The sequence below is a fragment of the Falco biarmicus genome, chromosome 16 (assembly GCF_023638135.1).
Source record: "Falco biarmicus isolate bFalBia1 chromosome 16, bFalBia1.pri, whole genome shotgun sequence".
NCBI lineage: Eukaryota > Metazoa > Chordata > Aves > Falconiformes > Falconidae > Falco > Falco biarmicus.
This window is the reverse complement of record NC_079303.1, coordinates 5291335-5318343: the sequence shown is the minus strand read 5'-3', so window position 1 is coordinate 5318343 and position 27009 is coordinate 5291335. Positions and strand designations below refer to the sequence as shown.

Here is a 27009-nt window from a genome sequence, read left to right as displayed (position 1 = left end):
TGACGCATTAAGTGTCTTTAATCCAAGGGACTGAAGAGCAGACCAGGAAGATTAGTATAAGCCAACAGACAAAAATTTTTTTAAAAAAAAAAAAAAAAAGGGATAAAAATTGGTTTTTAAAACAAATTAAAATTCCATACAGTGTCTAAAAGATCACCTAAAAACTAAACATTGCTTAAAATTTTTTTTTCCCCATTCAAACACATTTAACGCAGTGAAACGTTGTGACAAATAATAATAATAATAATAATAATAATTCATGGACTAAAGACTTCAGAGCAGCCGTCCTGCTCCCAGGAGTGGAGGAGCATTGCCAGCCCCCCAGCCCCGGGGGGGGGGGGGGGCAGTGCTGCTGTCCCAGCTTGAGCTACGGCCCCGTGCCTTTTCCACCCCGCTCCACGCAGGACAGCATCTCCCCCAGGGGGACAGCATCTCCCCCAGGGGGACAGCATCTCCCCCAGGGGGACAGCATCTCCCCCAGGGCTGGGGGAGCGGGCAGAGGCGGCAGGGAAGCATCTGCTCCCCACGTCCCTGCAGAGCGGGGTAAAACAGGGGGCACTGGCCTCCTGCTCGCCCCGTTTCCCCCCCCCCCCCCCCCCCTGCCCACCCCTGAGGTCAGAACTGGATTCCAGGCACAGGTACAGACTGCGGTGCCCACGGCGGGGGGCTGGGGGCCACACGCAGCTGCTCGCCCACGGACACGACACACACCCCACGCACAGACAGACAGTGACACAGACGGTGCTGGCGGGGAGCCCTGCGTGCCGCCCGGTAGAGGCAAGGCTTCCAGGCTGGGGAGGGAGGGGGGTTGGCTTTTGGCTACCGTGCTTTAAAAGCAGCAGTTTTCCAGCCAGCAAAGCAGCATGGCAGCCACAGGGACCCCCCCCCCTTCCCCACGCCAGCCCTGCCACACACAGCAGGACGGGGGAGCAGGCAGCTCTCCTTCCCCACCCCTAACCCATTCCCAAGCCCGAAGCCCATCCTTAGCCAGCATCCACACCAGGAACACACTGTCTGGCTTTCAGCTCTACAGTAGTTTTTAAAAAATATTTATATGTTATATACCCTAAAAAGGTCACCACAGGAATTTCCATGTCTTTGGAAGGAAGGAAGGAAAAAAGAAAAAAATCAAAACCATTTCACGAAAGAAAAAAAAATTATCCAATTACCAGCGGCGTTCACCTACAGGACAAAACCCCTGGCCGCAGCGTATGGATCTGACGGGGGAATCTTACCGCCTGCTCCAGCAAGGTCAGAAACACAGGTGAGTAGCTAAAAATAACTAGTCTGGTATAAATGTCTGAATTCCATGCGCTTGATATAACAGTCTGTCTCTTTTTGTCTTTTTTCTTAAAAAAAATATATATATAGTTATTGCTTTCTCAAGGGCCGGCGGGCGCGGGGCACCCTCAGTGGGGGAGCGCGGCAGGCTCGGTGGGGTTTGCTTTCTTCCGCCTCTTCATCAGCAAAGGGTTCGAGGAATCTTCGATTTTCTTGATCTTGATTTGTTCATAGTCCACTCGCATGGTGGCCAGCGCGCTCGTCATCTCCTCCTGCGGGCAGGAGGCACAGGCAGCGCCGTCAGCAACACCCCGCGCAGGCACAGCCCGCAGTCCCCCAGGACCCCCAGGGTGGCTGTCCCCCCTCCGAGCTCCCACAGGGACAAACTGCTGCAGGGGCTGAGGGTCACACCGCCAATTTTTCCAGCCCTGTCCTGAGCACAGATCTCCCCGGGAGCCAGCACCCTCGCACCCAGCCCGAATTTGCCCCGTTTGTGATGAGAAGGCAGAAGCGGACAGTGCCCAGATGGCACCCGGGGCTCAGAGCGTTTCAGAGAGCAACAGAGGAGGTTTTACCTTCACGTCCTCCCACAGATCCTTCTCCTCTTTCAGCACGCGGCTGGTGTGCAGCGGGGTCTGCGGCACCTGCATGGATTGCTGCCAAGAGCAGAGGAGTGTGAGCTGGGAGCCGCAGGCATCCCACCCCTGCCCCATCCTCGTCCCCATCCCACCCTGCTGCCTCATCAACCCCGCACTCACCATGATCCAGGGGTGGTTCATGAACTCCGTTATCGTCATACGCTGGGTCGGGTCAGTCTTCAGCAGGTTGCGTATCAGCTGCTTAACTGGAAGGGTTTGGGCAGGGCTGAGCGTTAGTGGGTCCCAGGGGGCTCTCCCCATGCTCCAACCCGAGCCAGTGGCCCCACGGTGCCTGCATGCACCTCCTGTCCCCTCCGTGCCACAGAGCTCATCCTGGTCAAACCCTTCAGCCAAAGCCTCTCCAGCAAAGAGGCGAAGCTGCAGCATCACTGGGAGGTGGCCCACGCTTTCCCCCAGCCCTCGCAGCGCTGCTGGACACAGGGTTGGCCCCGATGGGAAACCTCAGCCTGGGGACAAGCCATCGCAGGCACCACATTTACCTTCCTCCGATACTTCGGACCATTCTGGATTGGGAAACTCGTACTGGCCCATTCGGATTCGCTTCTTCATGCCAGGTGAGATGGCCAGGCCGTGGTTGGAGTAGAAAGGGGGGTACCCACACAGCCTGCACCAGGGGAGGGAGCAGAGAGTCAGTGCGTTGCCCCAAAAGCCCCCCAGCAGCGCCTGTGGGGCACGGGGCAGTGCCAGGAGCAGGAGCAGCGCAGCTGGGAAAGGCTCAGCCCCACCAGCCAGCAAACAAGCTCAGAAGCTGCATCCCCGCTTCTGACCATGGCAGGACGGCGAGGGACCTGTCGGACTTACAGAATGTACATGATGACACCGAGGGACCACATGTCACAGGACTTGTCGTACTTCTCCGGGCCCAGCACCTCCGGGGCTGGTAAAGAGAGAAACAAAGTCCTGAGTCAAAGCGGCAGCGCCCGGTGAGAGGGACGTGACCATCCCACGGAGCTGCCCAAGAGCCGCCTGCAGCTCCGCACAGTCTCGGCAGCCCTGCTCAGAGCAGCGCCAGCGCTGCTGCATGGGCACCAGCACGGCCACGCAGGCAGCAGAGGCAGCAGCGGTGCAGGGTGGTGCCACCTTGCAGCCCCGAGCATGATGCAAGGGAGGCTGCAGCACGGGGGTGCAACGTATTGGCCACACACACCGACACCACGCTCATCGCAGCCCACCGAGGGGTGGCATGCAACCCCTGCACGCACCAGCGAGCTGCAAACCTGCACCCAAAGCAGCCCCCAGCCCCAGGCATCCCAGACAGGGCTCGCCCCCAACACCACGCAGGAGCTGAGGCTCCAGGCTGGATGCAGAGCTGATGGGCTGCACGTGGCACCTTCCAAAGCCCCCCGGCTCTGCCCTCCAGCCCTGCAAACCTGCAAGCTCAGGACCCCCAGCCACTTACCCACATAGTATGGCGTGTAACACGGAGTGGCCAAAGAGTTGTGCGTGGTGGTTTCTTTAGCAAAGCCAAAGTCCGTGAGTTTTAGCACAGCATTGGGCCTTTTGGAGGTGTACAAGAGGTTTTCCGGCTGTGAAAACACAGGGAAGAAGTGAGCAGAAGAGCCAGAGCAGCCTCAGCATTGCCACAGGCCAAGCGGGGCTCGGCATCGCTGCGTGAGCGTGCAGCACGTACCTTCACATCCCGGTGCGCAATGTTGATCGAGTGCAGGTACTGAATGGCTTCCCCAATGCTCTTCATTATCTCTGAAGCCTCTGAAGCAGCAAAACAAAATCAGAAGCGTTTGTAAGCAAGATAAAATGAGCACCATTCCCTGGGTCAGTCTGCCGACCAGGAGCCAACGACTCTGGCTGAGGCCAAAGGGGTTTCCTCCACCTGAAGTCCCTCTTTCCAAGCAGGGCCCCCCCCACCACCCAACCACGGGTCAAATGCAAACAGAAGAGAAACTCCCAGGAGAAGGGATGGGGCAGGCTCCAGCCCCTGACCCCCCCCCACCCAACTGCACAAGCCCCAAGGAGGGGCTCGCGCTGGGGCAGGGGGGCTGATCCAGCCCCCAGCACCAGTAGGGACCCCAAATCTGCAGGGAAAACAGCTGGGAAAGTTTTCCCCATGGGATGGGAAGCCAAGGGAGGCAATGGGCTCAGGGTTTGGGGTGTGCGGACACTTCTGGCCACAGGAGCAGCAGGGATGGGATCAATGAGCTGTATGAGAGCCACATCCCCTGGACTTCATGTTTTTTGAGAGGAGTGGGTGTTCCTGAAGGTGACTGAAGCTCCTGCCTGTGCTGGAGTGGGACGGACAGGGTGTGGGGGTGGCTGAGCAAACATCCCCCGCTCTCAAGCCAAGTGCAAAACCCCCACTGGGGATTCAAAAGAGCAACTGAGGGTTTGGACTGGACCAGAGACACTCCTACAAACATCCAGGCATGGTCAAAGACAAAACGCCTCGTCCCCACGGGCTCCATACCCCGTTCCGTGAAGGCCTGGTCTCCCCTGTCTTGAATTCGGCTGAAGAGCTCCCCGCCGTCCAGGCTGGAAGAGAAGCAGGCAGCGTTAGATGCTGCTGCATCCGTCTCACCACTGGTGCAAGTGGCACCGCAACCTCTGATGCTCAGCCAGGAGCTGCACAGCTCGGCAAGAAACAGCCCCCTTCTCCATCCCAAGCCCTTGGATCGGTGTTTCTGGGCACGGGGTGCTTCAGAGCTGCCTCCTTCCAGAAATAAGCGGGGCAGAGCCTCCGTGCTGGCAGCGGAGACGCTGGGTGCAAGCGGACGTGGTCTCCCCACCAGCCCACAGAAACACATTTACAGTAAAGACAGCAAACGTGGTGAGAACGCTCCCAGCACACCCAGCCCCATTTAGCTCACAAGCCAACCACCTCGCCGGCACACTAACCCCGTGCAGAAGTGCTGAGCAAAGACTGTGGCACAGGCGAGGCGTTAGCAGCACCGAGATGGGCTCACGGATAGGACGGGGGAGGCAGAGACTGAACCCCGCTGCAGCAAAGCAGGCGCTCACACAAGGTGTTGGAGAAGGACCGAGGAAAGCTTGGTGTGGTTCCCTCCCCAGCCAAAGGCTCCCCAGGTACCCTAAGGAAAAACCCAGCTCCCAGAGAGATCAGGAGTGAGATCGGGGATAATTCTCCATGAGAACAGGGATAACGGTGCTTCCTGTCCCTGCCTTATCTGACTTGAGCAGAAACGGCTCCCGGCTTCCCCAGCACAGATAGCATCTCCTGCCAGCGCCCTTGACATTTGCTGGACATGTGCAATACAGATCGTGTGCAGCTGCCGCTGCACGGAGCGGACAAGGAGACACACCATGCTCACACTGAAAGTCAAACGCTGCCTTGTGATGGGTGTTACACCCAGAGCATCCCTCAGGCAGCGGGCAGCTACCGCGGAGAGACGCTGCAGGGAGCTGTCGTTGCCCTGGGGGACTTGTTTCCTACCCTTCAGCTACTGCTTTCTTCCCACACAAACAGATGTGCCACACAAACCTTTCCCATCCCCAGCTGCCCAGCGTCCTGGCGTGGTTCTCAGAAGCCTCTTCCCACACAAGAGCCGCTCGGGCAGCTGCCGCGCCGCCTGCCCCGGCGCTGCTCACAGTGCTCCTCGCACCCGCTGCCCCCCCGGGCAACCTACTGGCTTGCCAGAGGAGAGGTTTTGGCAAGGAAGCTGCATCAAATCACAGCTGCGGTTGGGATGTGGTTTCAATACTTTCCCCTTCATTCCTCCTCCTCCCCAGGTTATATCAAGCATCTACCCGAATCAGAGCCACTCAACTGCCGCTGCAAGAGATGCAACAGCGTTAGTAGATGCGCCAGCTCGGCTTGGCTGCGCGCTGCCCAGCCGACTCCACCGCAGGCTGCTGGGGTGCCAGGAACCCACCGACTACCCTGACTTTCGATGGTCAAAGTCAGTTTGGTTATGATCTACCTGCAGCGAGAACCACAGGCCCTAAGCCTCCCGACAGCCGAGTGAGTTTTCAGAATGACTCAGAGCCAGCACAGCTCCTGCCGTCCCTCCAACGCCAGCAGTGCAGCACCTCTTCCAGGGCTTGCATCCCTACGGCTTGCAGGCTGCAGCCCCCAGCACAGCATCTCCCTGGGGTCCCCAGCACCAGCGCAGGAAGGTGCTCACCCCACTTTTGGCATCACCCCATTGCCCTGCAGGGCTGTGGGTGCTCCTGTGGGTGCTCCTGTGGGCAGAGGCCACCCCGGGACTCACCACTCCATGACGATGAGCAGACACTTCCTCCCTTGGTAGAGGTTCTCGTAGACGTCCATGATGCGGACGATGTGCGCGCACTGCGACGCTCTCCAGTGCAGCTCCACTTCCCTGCGGGCCTTCGGGCAGTCCTGCAGCATCTGCGAGAGAAGCGAGAACCCCGTCAGACCTGAGCCCCCACAAGAGCCGGGCCATGGCACCCCCCGGGCACACTGCCCACGCAGGGAGGACGCAGGGGATCCCTGCAGGGGACGGGGCCAAGCGTGGGTGCTCTCTGGGGGTGGCATCGAGGTGAGCTCCAGCACGCTCTGTGCAATGCCTCCATCCCCATCTAGTGGGAAGAGCGTGAAGCCACCCGCCCTCATAAGCCTCTTGCCCTCTCCTCCAAGGCTACAAAAAGCTTATCCCGGCTGCCTACCCCCTCCCTGCACCCCCGAGATGCCACCCCGGTGCCCAGCCAGCCTGTGCCACCAACCAGCAAGACTTCCATACTGCATTTAGGAGCAAACTTCTGCACACTGGTACCTCCACCACTGTGCCCCGGGGTGTCACCCAGCACCCTGGCTCTCCTCTTGGCAGCCCCCCAGCAAGTGCCACCCACCCATCACCTCCCAGACACCAGGCTGCTGCTCAGTGGCACTGCCAGGACCCTCCTGCCCTTACACACGGCAGAAAAGCACCTTGCCACGGCTTCAGAGGCCACCAGCCCCCAGCCACACGTGCCTGCGGACCGGACAACACAAACAGCCAGATGTTGCCTAAACAGCAGCTTTTCTCCCAAGCCGCAGCAGCTCTTTAATGAGGCCTCTGCCCTTCCCAGAGACAACTCGCAGTCTCCAGGTGCAGGAAGGATTTGCTCATCTGCCACATACTATTAATTACCATGTTTATCAGGATAAACAACTGGCCTTAATTATTATACTTCTAAATATAGAGCAACAAATGTGTCTATCTTGAGCATAGTTCATTTTCCTTCCTGTCTCCAGCAGCTCTTGGGGCCAGGCTCGCCGGAATGCCCCAGAGCAGTTCTGCACCTCGATGTTGCAGTGAGTAGGGACACATGGAAATGCATCCCACCCCCCGTGTGCATCAGTGGGAAACAGCAGGTTTGGTCATTTTACCAAGAGAGAGACAGAAACTTACTTCTTGCCCCTCTGCCCTCTCCCCGCCGAGCTCCCAGGGCTGCTCCGCAAGGAAGAGGAGTGTCAGCCCCTGGGATGCTTCACAGGCTTGGCAGGACCCGAAGCGGTGCCCAGTGCATAGCAAGGACCCCTCTGCCACAGGGGGATTCTACAGGAGCAAGGTTTAACGCTTGCTGCAGCCCCAAAAGACACACACTGCCTGTGATAAACGAAATGCTTGCTGACAGCACTCGTGTAACAGCAATTTGCACTCCTGCCTGCAACGGGCCACTTGCCCTTAGCTGCAGGGCAAGGGACAAATAGGATGCACACTTCAGCCCCCTGCCCGTAAACCCTAAACCCATTAGGTGGGGTTTGGTCTCACCTCTCCCACCTCCCCAGCTCTCCTGCTTCCCGAGGAAACCCGTGCAGGTGGACAGGGTGCAGGGTGGCTTCTGGTACCAAAACATCTGGGGGCTCAGCAAAGACCAAAGTAGCCAAGCCACCCTTTGCACAACCATTTGCACCGACAGCATCGATGCAAAAGGAAGGCAGGAGGCTGGACAGCCCTTTCCTACTTTGCCATTGCTTAATTACCCTAAAAACCAGATCCTGCCAAAGCCATAAGCAAACACAGCGCCAGTCCCCCCCCCAGCAGCCACACAGGCAGGGAAGGGGCCTGGAGAAAAGCTTGGTTATTTGCAGCTCCGCTTCGAAAAGCCTGGCGTGGGGAGCCAGGAAGCTGAAGACTAAAAAACAATTTGTAATTACGCACTGGGAAAATTGAACAGCAGGAAGCAGACAGTTAACATCCTTCTGCACAAGACAAACAGGAGATGTACAGAAATATATATCCAATTTTTAGAGGTCACTCGGAGCGCTTTTAAAGGAGCTTAACTGTATTTCTAATGAACTAAGAGGCAGCAGCCTCCATTACCTGTACCAGCACAGCCCTGATGTTTGCTTTTGTACACAGGCACCTGCAGGCGAGCAAGCAGCTGCCCCGGCGCGCTCAGAACACGCCAGCTGCAGCTCAGCTGCACCACAGCCAGCTCCCTCTGCCACAGAGAGGCCATGGAGAGCCTGCTCGCCTGCCTGGGAGAGGATTAAACCTCATTAAGAGTCTGGTTTGGTCTATTTAGGAAATGTTCCCCGTGGCAGGTGACAGCGCCGTGACAAGGAGCTGAAGACCAGGTGCAATGAGGCTGCAGGGGGATGCGGGAGGGACGTGGCAATGCCCAAACCACGGCAGAAGCAACCCACAAGCTCAGCATCACCCACATGGCCTCCATCCTGCCCTCAGCACACAGCACCGGCTCCCTGCGCCCCAGGGTCGTGCTGAGCATGGCACAGGGGGGAAGGACCCTTCGGTCCTGGTCCAGGCACAGCGAGGGCAGCGCTTGCACCAGTTCCTCACCAGTTTCTCCTCAGCAGATAGCTCCCACAGCCGATGACTCTCACTCCCTCCTGCGCTCCTTGGCCGCAGCCAGCAGTGAAACCACCGGTGGGTGACATCCTGGCGTGCCAAGTGTCGCTCTGGTCATGGGAACTCCACATCGAACGTATTTGGGGGTGTGTGGTAACACTGCTCGGGTCCCTAATTTAGCTCCAGTATCCAGGGCAGCCTATGGCTGCAACAAGATTTATATTTCTTGGCTTGCAACAAGGAGGCTGGGATGGGAAAAGCACCTCGTGTCTCCCTGAGGTTCAGCAAGGGTGAACTGCCCCTGTCCCACCCCAGCTGAGGGTACCACTCCGGGGACACCGTCCCCTCCCACCCAGCAGCTTCAGAAGCAGGAGATTTTGCAACAGCCGTAATCCCGAGCACAACCAGAGTTAACCCTTTGTAGAGGGGAGACGGCAGCAGATGGACAACCTGCTGGAAACCCCTGACAGCCCCCTGCTGCTCCCAGCGCAGCTTTTCCACCTCTGTCCTCTTCTTTTCCCCTTCCAAGGGAGAGCTTCTTGGAGATCATTGTTTCAGATAGGAAAGGCTGCGCCACCAGCTCGCTCTTGCTGGAGTGGAGGGCTCAGCACCGGGGCAGCAGCTGAGCCCAGCACCAAAGCGGACAGTAACCGGATCCCCAAGCTACACAAGCATCCCCAGGACGGGGCACAAGAGCAACGCTGCGCAGGGGGCTCGGCCACCGCCTCCGAGCAAAACCAGGTCCCTCGAGCAGGGGAGTCGTGTGCGTTTCCCTTTACAGTGGTTACATGCTTTAGGTGCTAGCTTTGCAGCCAGCGCAGGTCTCTGAACCGCCTCTCATCATCAGAGAGCATCTCTGCGTCTGGGTGTCCCTTCAAGACTGCGAGGGACAGGGGACAACCAGGACAGCCATGCACCCCAGAACCCTGCACTGTCCTGTCTCACTTCCCACTGGGAAGGAGGGAGAGCAGGGAAAGAGCCACCCCACCCCACCGCGGTTAGGGAGGCAATTCAGCTCTCAGCCGTGTTTCAGCTCTCCTCGCTGCAGCTCGACACCTCTGCGATTTCGGCAGACGGCGTTTGCTGCCATCCTGTGCCTTGGCTCAGCCCGGCTCCCCCAGGAGCCGTTACACGCTGTGAGAGAAATTAGTTACGTGCAAAGCTAAACACACTCATTAGCTTCAATAAAACCCACAAGCCAAGGGCTCTGAAACTGGGCCCACCAGCACACGGCACAGCCCAGCCGCTATGTGTGGGACCCCCATGGCAGCAAAGGCTCCTCCCAGGCTCCCACAGCAGCGCCGGGATTTTCACCATCTCTGAAAGACAAACCCTGGAAGCAGATGCTGAAAACAAACCAGAAAACAAAACAGCTCGCGGGGCATCTGCAGGGGGATGGCACCCACCCAGCAAACCCAAACCCGGCAAGCTGCCTCCACGGTGCAAGGAACAGGGCTGCTCCCCGCCTGCCACGGGGAAGGAGCTTCAGCAGAAATGAACGGGCTGGGGGCTCTGCCCCGTCTGCTCGGCAGCACGGCGAGCTGCATCTCATCCCCCACCATCTCACGCCGAGCACAGTGAAGGCAGGTGGGCATGGGGAAGGAAGGAAGATGCCGGAGAAAACAAGGGGGCTGGAGCCACCTGCACTCACGTTCCCTCACCCGCGCGCGTCCTCAGGCACCACTGATTCAGTCTCGCCGCCTCCTCCTGGGATGATGTGCCATGAATCACAGCGGGTTGGCAAAGGAAGCTCCCTCCTCCGCTGGCACGGCAGGAGGTCCCAAACGACCCTGTCCCAGTCCTGCTGCTACCCACCGTGGGTGCCACTGCAGCCCCGAAGGGTACTGCCCCTCGGCGAGCCACGAGAACTTGCTGTGATCACTCGGATCGGCAAAATACCCCTGTGCAAGAGCTTGCAAAGGGAAACTCACCTCCCATGGGCAATTTCCATGAAAACTGAGGATCAGGCGCATACTGGCATGCCAAGCTGTTCATTTTCCTGGGCTCCTCCTCTTTGCTCTGGCTTCACGCTCACCCCGGGCGCCCCAGCTGCTCTTGCAGGCAGGGTATTTTTATTTCTGTGTGTATTTTGATCACACCCAATTCCCCTCGGTTCCCAGCAAAGTAGCACAGGCTGCACGCCTCACCTCTGCGGCAACTGCCCCTCCAACAGCCTCCTGCAACAGGACCTGCAGGAGCGTGCCCACGCCACCTCGAGGAGCTCCCCTCGGGAGCTGTCTGCACCACGGGGGTTAAAATAAACTCTTCTTAAGTTGCAATAAAAATAAACCTACAGTGAAGAAAGGCAGGCTGTCATCCTCCCGAGTTTTCAGCCCAGAAGCAAAGCAGAGGTTCCCCTGCCTGTACTGCGCACTCCAGGTTCCCCTGACTGGGCTAGCACGGGGCAAGGAGCACTTTTTCCTAATAAAGCAAAAGGATTTCTCTTCAAAGGATTTGCCTCTTCTAATCCCTCCATGAGCCCTAGTTGCCAACTGGCATCAGCTGCTTCACACATTTGTGGAGCCAGCGCTGGATGCTTTGCACATGCTGTTCCCACCTCACAGCACCGGGAAGGCAAAGCCCCCCTGCCCCCCGCCACCGGTCCCCGGTGCCCACCCCACGAGGCACAGTGCTGGGGGACCTGGATTAAACTGATCACCTCCCCTGTGTCTGTCTACGGCCTCTAATGCCAGCCCATGCGGGGAGCCCCCGGGCAACCGCCCCGAAGCTGCCCCAGCATCTCTGCTGGGACGGTTCGGAGGGGACAAGCAGCAGAAGGGCACAGGAGCGGCAAAGCTTCGTTCCACTTTTGCTGTTTATGAACTCTAGAAGGGAAATAAAATCACGAGTCCCAAAGCCCCTGAGAGGAATTACGTTACCAAACGCAAGGGAATTGATAGTTCAATCACAATGCAGTAACGCGCAGCTCAGGAAATCTCCCCCACATCACCAACCTTTACCTTAAGCCCATCCCCACTGCTCGCATCCCCCGTGACCCAGCGATGGGACTTTCCCCAGCTGGGGATCAGTTCTGCTCCATGCAAGCACACAGAGCCGCACAGTCCCTGCCTGAAGAGCTTTGAGCCCCAAGAGACCAGGCAAAAGCCTCATCCTCACGTTTGTTTTGCCCGGGGAAAGCCAGAGAGGAGACGAGAGGTGACGTGTCTGGAGGAGGAGCCGCGCATGGGTCCTGCAGCGTCCTGCATGCAGCGTGCCCCAGCCTGCCACGCCAGGGTGCTATTTAGAAGGGTGGCCGCTGCTCCTGGATGAGATGGCTTCACCCAAGCCTCACGGTTTGCAAGGCAGGACAGTACCACCCACCTTCTGGAGGGATGCTGGTGGTGGCTGTGGTGCCCGGGCAGCCGCTGAGGCTTTGGCTGTTTGGGAAGGACACAAGCACAGCCGGCTCCATGCATCAGTGGCTTCATGCCCCACTGCCATGAACAAAAGGTCATCCTCCACATTTACTTTCCTCGGGGAAGATGGAGAGGTTGGAAAAAGCGTCCCAGTAAGACAGAATTATTCAGATTAGAAAGAGCTACACACGGAGCAAGACTGGAGATGCAATTCAGGCCGAGCAAACGTGAACTGACACACATGCTCGAGCTGCTCGGCTGCATTCTCCGAGCCTGAATTATCGGAGCGCTTGGAGGAAGACCCAGAGCCATCGCAGCGAGCGCGGGGAAAGCTTTCCCACCGTGCGGACCAAGATGAGCAATGAGCCAGGCACGAAGAGGCTGCATGTGCAAGGGGCAAGCTAAAAACCCTGCCAGCAGCAGCCAGCACGCTCACGGGGGCAGATGTCGGAGCAGGCAGCCTCATCCCTGCTCCTGCGGGTGATTTTGCAACAGGGCAGAGGATGGAAACGGGGCGAGGGAAGAGGCAGCTATTGCACCACGCTTTCACAAGGAGACCCATCGCACCGCTCGCCTGCAACGGTTGCACAACCCTCCATGCCCTGCGTGCTGCCAGCTCCCCTGCCCACGGCTCCCATGGGGGTCCATGCCCACGACGGGATGCTCAGGACCCCCCGCCCTACAGCCCCCACCCCCACCGCCCAGGGCATCTGCTGAGCATTTCCCCGCTCTTCCCCACGACAGATGCAGCAGCTATTCAGCCTTTTCAGGCCGCAACAAAAGCCTCTCCAGGCACACAAAGGCGAGGAGCAGAAGAAAGGCTGGGGCTTAAATAAGAGCCACCTGCCAGGGGCCTGTGCCCCCCGTGCAACTGGGGTGCTGCTCCCCAGCCAGCCCCGTTCTGCAGAGCCCATTTACCAGCAGCACAATTATTCTTGGCACGTTGATTTCAAAGAAATGAAGCTCCGAAGCGGGTACTCAGAGGCAGTGCCCTGGATGCTGAGGGAAGGGCCACCAGTGTGGTGGGGACATGGCGGGTGAGGGCAGAGGAGGAGATGGGGAGATAGGAGGGGGCTGCAAAACTCATGGGAAAAAGTCAAAGCAGGTAAATGGCAACAAGGCGGCAGCACGAAGCATCCGCGCTGACTCACAGCACCAGCAGCAGGCTGGAGCTGGTGCTTAATGAACAGAAATAAATAGTTTCAAGCTTCACGTATCCGAGAAAAACAAAATTTGGGGCCAATTCAGTCCCAGGTTTTTGTTTTGGGATCATCCTCTTCTCCCCGTACACCAGAAGCAGCACCAGGTTTCAGTGACTCACCCACTGCTTGTCTCTCGGGATGCTCCAGGGCTGGTGTTAGTGGCCCAGGTGAGACAGGCACTAGCCATGGTCAGCAAGGCTCCCACGTCCTGCTGTGCAGAGGGATGCCCAGGAGATCCCAGGGAGCAGACCTGGATGGAGCGATGGAGCCACCCCCCTGGCCAGGACCTCCAGGACCTCCCTGTGAATCCAACAGGGACAAAGGGGGACATGATGGCCAAAATACCCCAACCCAGCCCATCCCTTCCTACAGTCACCCAAGATGTCACTTCCCACCAGGAAGTCTGAGCAGGGAAAGGACTCGGGGCTGGGAGAAGCTGCAGCCCAGCTCTGGACAGAGCCGCTGCAGGGGGGGTGATGCTCAGAGACCCCTCTGCAAACCAAACCAGTGCATCCCGCACGCCTGTGCTGCAGCCCCTGCCAGGGGCACGCCGCAGCCACCGGGGCCTTTAACAAAGCGAAAGGAAAGTGAAAAGCCAGGGAGGGGCGGACGTCTTCATGTGAGACATGGCTGCAGCCAGCGGATCTGCTCCATGCACAACCCCTTTACTCCCACCTCTTCGCAAAGCTTCGGGGCTGGGGTCAGCTCCTCCTCCTCCCCAAGCCCCATCCCCTGCCAGATTTCCTACCGGAGCTGCCGAGCTCATCAACAGAAAGGGGCACATACGTGCTTTTATGATAGGAAGTGGTTGATATTCGCAGGTGTGATTAATACATTAGTAAACACTAATGTCAACCATTAACTCAGCGCTGACCTATGTCCCCCCCTGCACTTCCCTCCCACAGGCACAGCTTGAAAAAGCCCCTTATCGCGGCGCTGGCACGGCCATCTCTGCCAGCCCCCTGCCCCAGGCCAGGGTCTTTCCCTCACACGGCAGACGCAGACGGACGGACCAGCTCAGCCTCTGCCAGGCAGCCCACGGACAGCACCCGGAGCATCCTTCTGGGTGCCTTGCTCTGCATCAGCCTCGCCACAACCTTGGGGACACGACCCCACCATTACCTCTGACCCCAGGGGCAGCTTCGGGGTGATTCCACACACCGACATCCCAGAACTGCTTTTATTTTTGGACATGCCCACCCCTTCCTTAAGTGCACTGGAAGTGATTTAGGGGAGAGGCTCAGACCGCCCAGACCCACGCCTGCAAGCGGAGGAGCCGTGAAGCCCTGCCAGAAGCCCCACAAACATCCACTGCTTCCCGGCAGCTCCTGGGCTCATGCTTTGCACAAAAATGAAGTTTCTCGGGGCCCGACCCATGGGCAGGGCACCCTGCGGGACAGACGGGTGGCTGCCACCCCCTCCCAGCACAGTGATCCTGCCTGCTGCCTTTCAACACAGCAATTAGAGCAGTGAAAATATATATATATATATATTATTTTTTTTTTAAAGAGGGAAAAAAACCAAACAAACCAAAACACAAAGCCGCACCAAGGCCAACCACTCTCGGAGCACCATCCATCCCCGGCGCTGGAAGCAGTACAGCCTCGGGATGCGTTTCTTCCACCCATGCCAAGACTAAGGAAGGTTTTGTTTACACACCCTTGAAGCTTGGTGACGACAGCACGTTTTGCATCATTCTGTCCTTCCCCCAGCCGTTTATTTAATAGAGTTTCACCCTCATCACAGGCTTTGTCAACACCAGGGCACAGCAAATACCTTCCTGAGATGATGCCAGGGATGCGCAGCCCAGTGGTGCCCCACCGGCAGCAGCTGTGCCTTTGCCGGGAGATCCCTGCAGGGCTGCAGAGAGGAGCATCCCCCTAGCAGCTGGGATGAAACCTCGGAGGCACCCAAGCAGAGCCAATCTAAGGGGTTGGCATCGTCCTCCTGCACGGTGCGCCTCAGGCACGATGTCCAAACGGGTTTGAGGCTGCCAGGGCCTCGGGGCTGTGACTGTGGCTCTTCCCCGTGTGAGATAAACAGCTCCCGTGCCGGGTGGCCGCCGCTTTTGTTGGCAGCGGAGCTTGTTGTGCACAGGGGATGGCCAGGACAGGAGCGACACAGGGATCTCATGAGACGCCTTTGTCTGCCCAGGCGCTCAGTGAGGCAAGGGCCCCGCGACCACCACCGCCCTCCGCCTGGTGCTGCTCCCTCCGCCTCTCACGTGGCACAACAGATAAAAAACCTCCAACACGATCAGCTCCGATGCAGCTGGATTCACGAGCCCACCCCCGGGGACGCACAGGGCAGATGAGGCTCCAGCACACGTGGGGCAGGGAGAGGGGCTGCTGCAGCCGACCCGCAGCGAGGCGTGTGATGAGAAGGGATGCTAACGAAGGGGCAGAGGAAAAGGGGAGGATTGCACCCCACTGGGTGATGGAGAGCGGCTGAGCAGCGCGCACAGTCACACGCTCCCGCTTTTCCCACCACAGCAGTCAGTGTTTTAGGGGAAATCCTGGAGGCTGAAGCAATGCAATGAAGGGCCAAGAGCCTCCTGCCACCCCGCAAGCCCAAGGGGCCGAGCAGGGTGGTTCTCCTCCACCAGCCCCTCTTCCCTCCGCACCAGCCATCCAGAGACTCCTTCAGCCAGGAGGAAAACACAGTTGCGTTTCTATTTTTAAAAAGCCCTTCTTTGCATCCTGCTGGCACCTCATTAAAGCTCCCAGGACACGGTGACTATTATTAGCTCCCTCCAGGCTTTCGGCAGCCCCGAGAGCCTCCGCGGCACCTGTTGGCAGCAGCCGCGCGGCCCCAGAGCCCGGGAGGTTTGGTGAAGCCTGGACGGAGCCCAGGCCACCAGCATCCCAGTCAGCACCGTAACCTCAAAACACCTCAGCCAACAAGCGTGCAAAGCTCATCACCAAGCGCCTGGGTGCACACGCTTCTGAAAACACCATTGGAGGAGAAACCTGAACCCCCTCCGTGTAACCAAGAGGGGAGCACCGGTATCTCCCGTGAAGAGGTCCTGCCCAACACACAGCACAAAGCAAGGGATCGGCAGCGGAGGTTTTACGCTTTTGCATCTTTTTAATCTATAGCAAAGACACATGCGCTCTGGGAAAGACTCACTGATGCTCCCGTGGATGCCCAGTACCCCACTGCTAGACAGCGTTTACCAGCAGGGGCCTTGACTTCTTACCAAATACAACAGACAGCAAGGGCAGCACGTTGCACGCGTTTTGCCTGTTAGATTAGAACGGGAAAGGGCTAAGAGGATAAAAGCAGGGACATTTAAACAAACTGACAACAAAACCTACTCCTGCAGCGACTGCTGCTCCTCTGGCAGGCCGAGCTGTTCATCTCGGGTATTGCCATACCCAGCCTTTACAAAGAAAGCTCCCCTGACAGACAGCGTTACAGACACCAGCTCATCCCGGGGCAGCGTTAACCGGGGCCCGGGGGAGCAGAGGCAGCCCCAGGGCACAGGGTGGGCAGGGGGAAGCTGCTCCCTCCGGGCTGGCCAGGGGCTCCTGGGTCCTGCTTTGTATGAATTTAAGCTTTTTCAATCCCACTTATTCAGGAAAAGAGCTTAGGGCTGGGGGAAGCCAAAGAGCAGACAGGCCAGCTTTTGTGCAGCTCGGCCAGCCGCCCACCCGAGGGCTCCAGCAGCCCCCGCGTTTCCCAGTGCAAACCCTGCGGCACACTGGTGCACACTGGTACGCAGCAGTGCTGGTGCCCGTGTGGCCCCGCAAAACCTAAGCAACCTCGAGCCAGCAAAGCCTCCGTTTCCTAAGCAAGAGAGAGGAATTAAGTCTTGGAGACTAAATTGGAGACTTAATTCCAATGGCCCATATGAGCAGCACCCCACAACAAGTTACCCCCATCTTTCCCACAGCGAGGTTTAAGGCTCTTTCCAAGGCTGCTGGCATGGTTTGGGTTCAGGGTGGGTTCAAGATCCAGATGTTCACTGCTGGTTAGGAGTCAAGTCACTAAAACCTTTGAGGCATCACTGCATCCCAGCTGAACCCTCCCTCCAGTGACATTCGCCTGGTTGTTTCAGTGCAGTCTTTGGGGAGAAAGAAGCGTGAAAGGAATGTTTTAGTAAAGGCCAGAGGCGTGTGACCTGCCCAGCACAGGCTGCCCTGGCTGCCAGAATCTGGCAAAACTGAGTTAACACCTAGAGCAGCCAGAAAACTCCTTGCCCTGGTTAGCTGGACCCCGCAGGGCTCAAGCCCTCCCCGCCCTGCAGTTCCTCAAGGCGAAGCTCAGAATATCAGCCAAAATCACCGCATGCTGAGGCACACGGAAAGCATAGTCCTCCATGAACTCCAGAGCGCACGAGGCACAGACCTGCTCCGAAGCTCCTGGGGAGCAGCTCCAGCTCCCAGCCAGCCTGGCCCACGACCGCCCGGGAGGTGCCAGAGCTGTCAGCAGCATGCAGAGACCACACTTTAATCCATTCCTAAACTCCTCAGCATCTTACTCACCCAGGCTTCATCACTCCAGCATTTGCATCTCTAATGACACCCACCCGAGGCCAGGCTGGCCATCTCCTCCAGCAGCAAGGAGCTGGGGAATGGGAGCACTGGGACACTTCGAAAAATCCTGGAGGACCCGGAGTCACTCCCTCCTGAATCCCACCACCCACAGCACATCACGCATCATGGCAGAGTTGTTCTTTATCAGCAACTCTTCCTTACAACAAAAGATACTGGGAGTTTCAACCCCAACGTGGAATTGGCAGGGTGGGAGAGGAGATGGAGAGGGAGGTGTCGGCAGCCCTGCTCCAGCACAGACGCAGAGCAAGGAACGGGGTCATTCCTTGCGGGGAAAAGCACCAGGGACAAAAGCAAAGGCCTCCACAAGCTCCTGGGCCAGCAAGGGGGAAGGTGTCCTCTGCAGCAGCCCGGCCAGGTGCCCAGCCAAGGGCTGCAATGCCCCCAGGCTCCCCAGAACAGCCGTGTCCCCGCACTGACGCTGCCCTGCCGGCGGCACGGGAGGCACCCACCTGAAAACACCGGATTTGCAGCCCCGATGACTTCCAGCTGATAACCCGGGTTCAAGCTTCCTGGCAAGGCCGCCCTTCCCAGCGCGGCGGCACCGCCACTTACGCAAGAGCCGCCCAGGTTTGCTCAGCAATCTGCCCAGCGCAACGGGCAGCGAGGTTGCGAAATGGCTGAAGAGGAAGAGAGAGACGCACCAGAGCCTGGAGGAGGCCGGGCTGGCCGGAGGAGGCTGTTACCGGCAACGATGGCTCCCGTAGCCTGTCCGTACCCGAAAGCAGCGGCTACGGGAACTGTGGGGCCGCGGGAGCCAGCACTCTGCTGGCGACAGGTCGCTGGCACCCACAGCGGCACTGCCTGTGAGCGAGCACAGCCCCTGCCCTTTTGCTAAAACTAGTGGAAATAGAACGTTAAAATTATATTTTAGATGCAATAAGGCCATCCTTACCAGTGAAAATAAAACCACACCCCTGTTACCAGACCATCTTCCCCTTGCTTTTTATTTTATTTATTATTTTTGTTAACTTGGGCTGAGGATAATGTGCATATTTTTCTGGGGGGGGTGGGTGATGTGATTGTATCTGCTTTCCCCCCAGCCCAGCCAAGATACCCAGGATGCCATCCTCACTGCCGAGCAGCGCTGCTCAGACCCGGCTCCCGCTTGCACCTATGGGCGCAAGAAGCGATGAGCTGTGGCTACTGGAATTGCAGGCTGACAGGACATGCTGCCAAATTTCCACAGCAGCCCCAGTTTGCGTTCCAGCCGCACTTCCCTGAAAACACACATTTGGCAGGAGGTCCAAGAAGCCTTTCGAGAGGCTGTCCTAGCTCAGTGCCGCGCACCAGCGCCGGAGGACACCGGGAGGACAGCAGACGGGGAGAGCGCTGCTCTGTTTCCGAGCCCTCGGTAGAAGATGCTCCCACCCATGTGTGCCCACAGGAACCCCAGAGGTGCTGCAGCCCTTGGGACAGGGACAGCGCAGAGTCCCAAGCTGCTGTGACACAGATTTAGCCTGTTTCAGCGTGTGGCAACGACAGCCCCGAGCCCGATTTACCCCCCTGGTCTGGGGCCAACAGAGCTGGAGAGGTTGAACTCAAGGTGGGTGCCCAGCGGAGCCGGCTGCAGCCAGGGGCACGCAAAGCCAGGCAGCAAAGTCCATGGTGATGATGACGAAGAAACTGAGTCCATCCCTCCACTGATCCTAAATCTACAGCCCAAAGCGGGTAAGGATACCTAGCAAGAGCAGAGCCGCAAAGCCCCAGCCAGGCCGGGCGCCCCAGGAACATTCAGATCTGGGTTTGCGTTTTGAACTTTATCTCTAGTTTAGGCTACAGCTCGCTGGACGGCCAGGCACAGAATCACATGCGGCCCTGACGCCAACAGCTTGAATAATCTCATTACATATGACGGCAAACGCCGTGCCAGCTGCAGACGGCTCGAGCCAGCGCGCTCACCTGCCCTCTCCGCTGGGAGGGTGTACTTTGTCACAGCAAAGCCACGTACCGACGTAACACCATAATCCATGGGAAGATGCTGTCATCCTCCCCGGCAGCATCAGACTGAAGATGGAGCCACAGCGAAGCTCCACGTGCTCAGAGACAAACCACGCTGGTACCCCATCCTGTATCCCCCTCCCGACGGGGGGTACCGTCCCCACCACCCTCCAAATGGCATTTTTGTGGCTCACAGCATCTCCAGCAAAACTCGTGTTTCAGGTCTTCTCGGGTCAGGGGGATCTACCAGCACTCAAGGACTCACGGCCCAACAGCCCATTCCTGAGGCCACGAAGGAAATGGCGAGTTAATGCACTATTAAACCTGCCGGCCACTATAATCCTTACCTCAAATTGGTAAGATCTTAAAAGGCTGAAATCTTTGAAATGACTCAGCCATGAGGTACAAAGAAACAACAGCTTAAAAGGCTGTTAAAGCTCTCTGCATTCAGGCTTACTCTTGCGTGCCCTGCTCTAACCCCGCACCCGCTCCCCATCCATCTCTGCTGGGGAACCAAAACGAGAGCCCTCTCCAAAACGAGCCTCCAGGCACCAGTCACGCACGCAGTCCTCGTGCCGTCCAGAGCTGCAAGGAGAATGTATTTTAGCATCCTGCAGCCATGAAAGATGAGGGGCATCCACGGAGGAGATGGGAACCACTTTCAGTGGGATACGAGTCTCAGGGGCCTTTGAATTCCAATGCCGATGTCACCACCAGAGATGACCACGATGCTCGACAGCTCTGGACCACGCTGAGACGCTGACTCAACGTGACTGCCCAGGCTGGAAAGAGGTTTCCTGGGGAGCGGTCAGCTAACGCTGTGCTCCCATGCCAGCCTCTGGAGCTGGTGGAGGGATCGCCCGGTCCTCGCAGATCCACACCCCCCCAAACCCCCCCCCTCCTCCCAAACCAAGCTCAGCCGGGTCCTGAAGACCATCTCCCGGGTCCTGCCTCAGCTCCGCTGCCCACACCCCTGCCCCACAGGGCAGTGGAGCCCAGCGGCACAGGGCAGACATGGAGCTGCTGGGGGGCATCTGGCCAACACGGGGCCCCCAGAGCTGGCCCGTACCGGACTGCGGCAGCCGTCCTCGCCCGCTGCAGACAGCCCCGGCGCGGCGGAGGGGAGGCAGCGCGTTATTCTTGGAAACCAGGAGGTGAGGTCATGCTGCCTGAATGCTGCAACTTGAGGCCAGACGCGCGGGGCCAGTTGTGCTTGGAGAAGAGCCTGACTTCTGCAGCGGGCGGCCAGGCGAGGGCTGTCTCTGCAGGTCAGGAAGCCAGTTACATTCGAAACTAGGAGGAGGAAAGGGTGTTTTTTAACGAAGGAGGGCTCTTTCCTCCCAGTTTCTCAGCAGACAGTGCAAACCCCGGCAAAGGGATGGGTTTTAAAAGAGCATCGTCTACTGCCTCTGCTGCAAAGCCCTTGGACCACCCCGGTGTGGAGCATATGAGCCCACCACGAAGGCTCAGGAGATGCCAGATGCCAAAGCCGGAGCCACGCTGCTCCCCCGTCCCACAGGGACGGCCACACAGCCACTTCCAACCTGGCCATGCCTCCAGATGCCTACCATATACCCGCACTACCCTGCAAGCTCCACATCACCCATCAGGAGTTCATCCATCCCATCAGATCCCAGAGCACATCCTGGAGGTTTCCGGGATGAGAACAGTCACCAACTCGCTCTTTCAGGCTTCCTCGGCAGGAACTTTCCCAGAGTTTTCATCACCCGTGCCTACCCACCATCCAACGAACGCGTCAGGACACCTAGCTCTCAGTCTGCACAGCATCAAATTATTTATACACTGCTTTAAATGCTTTGGAGCAGGGAGCACGTGTCTGATAAAGCTCAGCGCCTGCTCTGCACCGCGTGCTACCTGGAGGCAGAGCCAGCGCCACCGCAGCCCCGCAGACAAGCGCGGTCCCACACATCAGGCTTTCCCAACACGAGCGCTGGCAGATGGCAGAAACCTCTCCACAGGCCAGCGGGAGCTCGCTGTGAATGATAAAATAATCATTTTACCTGGCTGTACTTGGCTATTAAATCACACACACAGGAGCTGTATTTTTGTCCTGCAGGACAGCTGCGCAGGAAGGATTCATTCTGGAGCAAGCAGCTCAGCTCCTAAGCCCGGTAGCGCTTCTGACACTGCAGGACCTTCAGTAAATCACTATATCTCAGTTCCCCACCTCTGAAAACGCAAGAAACACCGATCTTTTGCAAGACCTACGGCTGATAACATCAGATTATTAAGAGGAAGAACCCCACCACTTCCTGAGCATGTGCCAAAGCAAAAAACAAGCCCCTGCTCCCAGGCCACTATCAGCACATCTCACTCACAGGTTTGACTGCTCAGAACATGCAATCATAGAACCATTGAACGGTTTGGGTTGGAAGGGACCTTCCAGACCATCTGGTTCCCACCCCCTGCCACGGGCAGGGACACCTGCCACCAGCCCAGGTTGCTCCCAGCCCCGTCCAACCTGGTCCTGAACCCTTGCAGGGATGGGGCACCCACAGCTGCTCTGGGCACCCTTCTCCAGCGCCTCGCCGCCCTCACAGTGAAGAATTTCTTCCCAACGTCTGTCTAATCTAAGTCTACCCTCTTTCAGCTTAATGTATTTCTAAGAGATTACAGCAAATCCTAAATCGTTTAAACAAACTCAAACCCCAAGTCAGTCGACTCCTTTGGTCAGCGAGATAATAAACCACCGCCTTGGAAACATCCCAGTGATGTCACTAGACTTTCCACAGCTTTTCAATCATGGCTTGCAAAGGCGGCCACAGCAAAGACATTTCTGATTATATAAAACACAAGGTTAGAGGTAATTAAAATAATCCCCTCACGGAGAGTGGGGCAGAAGTACAGCAGACACACTGCGAGTTGCTTCCCGTGAGCGTGAGCCCAGGACCTTCATCTAACTCCATTGTTTAGGGGTTATTTTTCCAGCTGGATTTTCTGGGGGTTAAAGCATTTGATCTCAAGGGAAGCTGCAGGAAGCCACGGGCAACAGGGTGCTTTGCTCCCCGAAACATCTCTGCAAAACCCCTAGCCATGATGGCAGAGCGAGCACGAGGCCAGCAGCTACACCCTGGAACTGCTCGGTTCCCAGCTACGAGACACCTGCCCGATTTCCATGATGGGCATCTTACAAGAAAGAATAATGAACCACGACTGGCCTTTTTCCTTCTTTGCCATCAGAGGAACCATCGCTCACAGATTATCTGATGAGGCTGAGAGCGAGACTGAGAGTGTTTCACGAACGTGCCCCGAAGCACCAGGGATGCTCCAGAAACGGGGCTGCCAGAGAGGGGACAAACGTGCAAGCGCTCTCCAGGGCCCTGCAAAGCTCTTCCAGCTCTTCCAAAGCTCACCAGTCCAGGGGAGAATCTCCCGGTTTGAAGCTGGGGTTAGGAGTGAAGTTCATTAATGGGTTTTAAAGGAAACCTGCTCCACAAAGAGCTCCATCAAGCGACGCGTACGGCAGAGAAAAACTCACCACCTGCCATTCCTAGTCCCCACCTGCGATTTCCTCGCCAAATGAAGGCAGCCAGCCACCAACCCAGTATCTCGCCTCAAGATTAGTCTTAAAAGTGGTATTTGCAGTAGGCGAGACAGACCTCGCTCCCAGCCCCACCGCTGGAGCCTGCGTCACTAATGCCAATGGCCTGACCACAACGAACACCGCCAAGTCAGACCAGCAGTGACCTACATACAGCAGGCTTTGCAGAAATTACAAGCCTAATTTTGCCTAATAATAAATCACACCAGGGTACAAGGAAAAAAAGGGGAAGAAACCACCTAGACCTTGCATTTCAGTTCCATGCATCACCTCTTCGCAGACTTTATGTTCCCACCCTGCAGGTACATCGCCTCCCATCAGAGTCGGGTCACGGGTGCGTGGGACCATCAGTGGCCTGCTTCCCACCAGGTAATCCAGGGATGCCACACTCCAGGTATTGCTCATTACCAAAAAATACAATAAAAATTGTGGGTGGGAAACTGCAAAATAAACAATAATGATCTATATGAAAAGTAACGGCATATCTCCTGTTTTCACCTAGGTACTACACAGCAGACGAAACTACCATCCGTTAACGCGCACGTGGCATCATTTTATTTAATGGTGCATCCCTGCCACACACTACTGCACTGGAAGGAGAAGAAAATGGGCTGTAACATTTTCACCGCTTCTGGAACACTGTCTCCAAGCTGAAACTCTCCCGGAGCGCTGAAAAGTTATCTTAAGAAAAGTGACTCTCAGCAAAATCCTCACCTAAATGCCTCTCTCTGTTCGGGAGAAAGAGGTTTAACAGCATAATAGTCGCTCGTGATCCAAGAGGAAGCACAACATAACCAGAAGACACCGTTAATAGCAGGGAGACACACGACAGTTTCCCTCTGATGAAGGATCACGTTGTACAAGATTTTGGAAGAGTAAATGTAAAGAGCAACGTTCCAAATGGAAAGGTTTGCTGCACAACCCAAGCAGGCAGCACAGAGAGGTTTCAGCTGTGGCTGCTGGCGAGGGGCCATCGGGAGTCTTTTAAGCATCATCTGAAACATGACAACTCGATGCAATCACTCCCGCAGATCCTGCTTTAGGTCATCTTTCCACACTGATGCAGCCCATGAGTAATTCGGATCCAAATACCTCTCTGCAGGTCTCGAACAGGGACGTTATCCCGGCTGCATACCAGGGGAGGGGGTGAAGCCAGCACGCATCGCGTCTAGGGCAGTCACCCTCGCCAAGTTTGGGCTCAGCAGTTCAGGCCAAATATCATAATCAAATAACCCCAGCCTGTGGCTCGCGCTCACCAGGGCCAGCTGGGTACGCACCGGCTTGTCCAAGAGCCCAAGCTCACACGTTGCAGTTTTTAAGGTGCTGGAAGGAATCGCTTACAGTAGCAGCTGCGCTGCTCTTTGACAAGCCAGAGACGCGTCCAACTGCCCAGCACAACTCTTCCCTCCCCGGCAGCGATGTGCAAAGGGATCAGGGAAGAGGAGCAACACTTTTCCAAAGCGGAGGTTCAGCATCGAATATACCTCACCCACCAAGAGCTGCGCTGATGCTCTGCACCACCCTGCTAACACCCTGTGCTCCAGGATGCTTCTCAACAAACACCACGGCCAAGGACCCAACACAACCCATGGCAGTAAATCCCATCCCCGTCTCCCGCACCGCGCTCCGGTACGGGCAGGGTAACGGCCCCAACCGCCCTACCCGTGCTGGGGCAGAGAGGAACCGCCGGCATCGGGCTCTTCTGCCATCCTTCCCCTTTCAGGGCTGCAAAAGGGAAGTGCTGGAATCTGAGCTTTAAATACGTGAGTCAACGGCAGAAGCGAGGAGGAGACCGTCTGTCAAAACAGAAGAGGATTTCACTAATTTCCAACCGAACGAGATGACAATACATGTCGTCTCAGAGTACGACGCAGTGGGGGTCATGAGAAACGCCTGCGTTTCCAAAGGAAAAGTCAAACTTTTATCGCACAACTGCCTCCCCCCCCCCCCCCCATCTTTAACCGCAGGGTTGCCGTCCCTTGCTGTCCCTTGCTGACCCCACCACTCCTGTGGCACTTGTGCCTCCAAAGCCCCCTGTCCATTCACTCATTCAGGTTAGGAATCCCCAATACCAACAGATGGGTTGCTCAAAAAACAAAAGAGGTGGGGGGTTACGGGTTTAGGTGGGGGTTCTGTAGCCTTCGCAGCTCTCAGGGTAACGCCGAGGGTTTGAACAGCTCATGTGTGGGCGCAAATTGCATCGACGCTGGAGAACACGACGCTCCCGCCGAGCAGACTGCCTGTACCCGCGGCACCCAGCGCCGTGCTCCGCAGCTCCGTGAAGCCGTTCAAACTTCCCGAAGTCTCTCCAGCAGGAAGACCCGCTCCCCGCTTTGCTCAAAAAGCTCGTTTGGAGCGAAGGAAAGCATCGCATCACCTGGTGCTAAACCGCACGCCCTTGTATCCACCGTTTCACTACGCATCTTTCAAACAGCAGCAAGTTATGGATGAGGGATAAACGCTGAAATATTCCCTGTCGGGAGCGGGGGGCGACAGCCTGTCGGGAGCGGGGGGCGACAGCCGCTTGGTACCACACGCCGCAGCCAGGAGTGACCTGCCACGGAATGGGACACGGGGCAGCCGGTGCCGGGGGGCTCAGCGCGGGGGGCGCTGCGTTTCGAGGTGCAAAGCCCAGGGGGGACTCCAGCCGGGCTCGGGTCTCCTCTCCGCTCCAGACCCCCCCGGGCAGGCTACCCACATGTCACCTCACTTCGTACCACACCAGAGAGCTGGAAAGCCATTCCGGGTGCTCCTTATGGTGTGTGGGGGGGAGTAAATACACACGTTAAAGCACAGCGGGACGGACGGGCAGCAGCCGGCCCCGCTGTCCGGCCGGCTCCGGAGCTGCCGCTCGCCCGTGCCTGCCCCCCGGGACCCCCCGGGCCGGCAGACCCCTCCCATCGCCGTCCGGCGGCGCCGCCGCTGCCCGCCCCTCCGGCCCCTTCCGCAGCACGGCGGCGGGGCGGGGGCAGCCCGGAGCCGCCCGCCCGGTGTGCCCGTGTTCCCCCCCCCCCCGGTGTGTCCCCCCGCCCGGTGCCCGAGGTGCCCCCCCCGCCCCCCGCACCTTGAGAGCGAACTTCTCCCCGCTCTTCTTACTGAAGATCTCCAAAACTTTCCCGTTGATGCCCAAGCCCAGCACTTGCGTGGTGACCTTGTAGTCGTCCGTGATGGCATTCTTCCGGATCTGCAGGCCGCCCTTCCCCGGGAACGGCGGCGGCGGCGCGGGCGGGGGGGCGGCGGGCGGCGGCGGCGGCGGCTGGGGCGGCGGCGGGCTGGGGAAGCCGGCGGGCGGCGGCGGTGCCCCGGGGAGCATGGCGGGCGGCGGACGGGCCGCGCCGGGCGGGCGCCGGGGCTGGCGGCTGGGGGGGCCCGGGGGGGGGCCCGGGGGAGCGGGATGGGGCTGGGGGGGGGGGGTGGGGGGGGGGTGAAGCAGCGCCGCCGCCACCGCCCCCCGCCGGTGCGCCCCGGCCCCGAGAAGAGCGATGGCTCCGGTGCGGCTCCTCCTCCCGCTGCCGGCGCGGCCCGGCTCTGATGTCAGCGCCTCGCCGCGGCCGGCCCCGGCCGCCGGGGGAGGGACGGGGCGGGGCGGGCACCGGGCCTGCGCCCGCTGGGGCGGGGGGGCGCCTCGGCCCGGCCCCGCCGCCCCCCCGCGCTCGCTGCCCGGGGGGAGCCAGCGCTCAGCCGGGGGGGCTGTCCCAGCCGGGGGGTGCCAGCAGGTCGT

At 58.2% G+C, this 27009-nt stretch overlaps 1 protein-coding gene across 2 annotated transcripts; it reads right to left on the bottom strand.

Moving 5' to 3' along the window:
• On the bottom strand, positions 1 to 26774 carry MAPKAPK2 (MAPK activated protein kinase 2). Of its 2 annotated transcripts, none has more exons than XM_056361858.1 (10): positions 26353 to 26774; positions 6125 to 6264; positions 4363 to 4427; positions 3571 to 3650; positions 3340 to 3466; positions 2742 to 2817; positions 2420 to 2544; positions 2040 to 2125; positions 1857 to 1937; positions 1 to 1553 (listed from the first exon to the last, which is right to left on the bottom strand). In XM_056361858.1, the coding sequence occupies exons 1-10, from the start codon at positions 26599 to 26601 to the stop codon at positions 1410 to 1412; spliced, it is 1173 nt and encodes a 390-aa protein (XP_056217833.1). In that variant the 5' UTR covers positions 26602 to 26774; the 3' UTR covers positions 1 to 1409. The 2 variants fall into 2 exon arrangements, with proteins under 2 accessions (XP_056217833.1, XP_056217834.1); XM_056361859.1 differs by lacking the exon at positions 26353 to 26774 and adding an exon at positions 13905 to 13973.
• Between the last annotated feature and the right edge of the window lie 235 nt (positions 26775 to 27009).